We start from the raw sequence: 2,462 nt of genomic DNA on the forward strand, positions 1-2,462 counted from the left end.
CATTAGGTCAGGGTCATAAAAAAGTCTATATACGCAATTCGATAATGTCTGTCTAGCATACCCCTTGCTAATCCGAGAGAATATTCAAATATATATATCCTACATTTATTTGTGAAGGTACTAATGGGTTGGAACCAGTTAGATATGTACGAATTTAAGCGTTATTTTTTGAATAAAGTTGGTTTGCCGAAATTTTTGACACCTAGGTTGATCGACCCTCATTTGAGTGTGGGTTCCATGTGAATTAAAAAATACCAACCTCCATGTGTGTTTGTTCGGTCATTCCCTATGTTCGTGTTGCAAAACTCTTGTTTCTTCCTAAAATTTACTTCAAATTATTAACTTAAGCAATATCAGATGGTGAACGAAAGTAACCATATTCTCTTTCAGTAGGCAAGAAAAATGAAACATCAGAAGAGATTCTCATTCAAAACACAACAATCCTTCTCAAACTAAAATGTTGCTTCAACAAAAATCACGTCCTTCGAACAAAAAAAGAAAAAAAAGAAACATTTCCTGTTCTTTCTGCCGGCCCATAGAATTACCTTGCAACCAGCCGAACTGCAATATAACTATTGCCAAAAGAAAGAAGAAACCAAACTTAAACCATAAAACAAGCATTATGGCATTTTATTTTTGTCAGGTCTCAACCTGTAATGCAATCAAAGTGGCTCCCTTATTAGCTTTTGCTGATGGGAGATAATGCTGCCAATTTGGTTCACTAGTATGCCATGATCGACTCTTTCATCTCACCGGAGATGATGTTTGGAGGTCGCGACAAGGGTGCATGAGGTGGATGGTTAGGGAAGGTCGGCGAACTAGGAGGCGGAGGAGAGTGAAAATAGGACCATGCAGGAGGCGGATATGGTCGTGACAAGGCTACATGCGGTGGATGGTTAGGCAAGGATAACAGACTAGGAGGTGGAGGAGAGTAGAAGATGGACCTTGCAAGAGGCGGAGGTGGTGGTCTGTGCAAACTTATTCGTTGAGGTGGTGGTGGTCGTGACAAGGCTACATGAGGTGGATGGTTAGGCAAGTATGACGAACTAGGAGGTGGAGGAGAGTAGAAGGAGAACCTAACAGGAGGCGGAGGTGGTGGTCTGTGCAAACTTATTCGTTGAGGTGGTGGTGGTAGTGACAAGGCTACATGTGGTGGATGGTTAGGCAAGTATGACAGTCTAGGAGGTGGAGGAGAGTAGAAGATGGACCTCGCAAGTGGCGGAGGTGGTGGTCTGTGCAAACTTATTCGTTGAGGTGGGGGTGGTTGTGACAAGGCTAAATGTGGCGGATGGTTAGGCAAGGATGACAGACTAGGAGGTGGAGGAGAGTTGAAGTAGGACCTCGCAAGAGGGGGAGGTGGTGGTCTATGCAACCTTATCCGTTGACGTGGTGGTGGTCGTGACAAGGCTACATGTGGTGGATGGTTAGGCAAGTATGACAAACTAGGAGGTGGAGGAGAGTAGAAGATGGACCTTGCAAGAGGCGGAGGTGGTGCTCTGTGCAACCTTATTCGTTGAGGTGGTGGTGGTCGTGACAAGGCTACATGTGGTGGATGGTTAGGCAAGAATGACAGACTAGGAGGTGGAGGAGAGTAGAAGATGGACCTTGCAAGAGGCGGAGGTGATGGTCTGTGCAACCTTATTCGTTGAGGTGGTGGCGGTCGTGACAAGGCTGTATGTGGTGGAAGGTTAGGCAAGTATGACAAACTAGGAAGTGGAGGAGAGTAGAAATAGAGCCTCGCAAGAGGCGCAGGTGGTGGTCTGTGCAGCCATTTTCGTTGAGGTGGTGGTGGTCGGCTTAGCTTATGCACACACGGCGGAGATGGACTCCTATTGCAACTGATACAATGATTTATATTCGGAGCGAGGTTCTGAACATAAGATGAAATATAACAGTGCGATTGAGCTGAAATTTGAGTCGTAAATGTTACGAAAACAAGGATTAGTCCAATCGTTGTTTTATGGATGGACCAAATCATTGTCATGTGTCGAACTTGTCTTTGTGAAATATTAATGTGATGAATACATGTTTGTGGAGAATATTTATAAGTGGGGTGGGAATAAATTGATCACACCAAACCCAATAAATCATTAGAAAATGGGATAAATTATGCAAGAAAATCCACCACCAACCAAACATGTTTTCTGCGTGCTCTCTTTTTATTCGACTTTAGTGGGTCTTTTAGTTAAAGTTATCACATATTTTTTTCTGCTAATTACACCTTGAAAGACGGGCATTTGCAAAAAATGATAATAACAATAAAATAATTAACATATTGAGACATTAGACGAGACCGAATGTCAAAATTTTTTGTCACATTGTTCAACTCCGTCCATTTTAACATGTTTAGTGAGCTTTTATTCGAAAACTTCCCAAAAATCGATGAAAGCATTCTAGACAGGGAAAAATTACAAAGTTTTGCAACACAATAGTGTTGACCTTGATTTCTGTAAACAATAGTT

The 2,462-nt window shown here is 42.5% G+C and overlaps 1 protein-coding gene across 1 annotated transcript; it reads right to left on the reverse strand.

Moving 5' to 3' along the window:
* Nucleotides 1-421: 421 nt before the first annotated feature.
* Nucleotides 422-1,996, reverse strand: LOC111393885 (leucine-rich repeat extensin-like protein 3). Its single transcript, XM_023019653.1, has one exon. The coding sequence runs from the start codon at nt 1,982-1,984 to the stop codon at nt 722-724; it is 1,263 nt and encodes a 420-aa protein (XP_022875421.1). The 5' UTR covers nt 1,985-1,996; the 3' UTR covers nt 422-721.
* Nucleotides 1,997-2,462: the final 466 nt, after the last annotated feature.

The sequence above is a fragment of the Olea europaea genome, chromosome 4 (assembly GCF_002742605.1).
Source record: "Olea europaea var. sylvestris chromosome 4, O_europaea_v1, whole genome shotgun sequence".
Lineage (NCBI taxonomy): Eukaryota > Viridiplantae > Streptophyta > Magnoliopsida > Lamiales > Oleaceae > Olea > Olea europaea.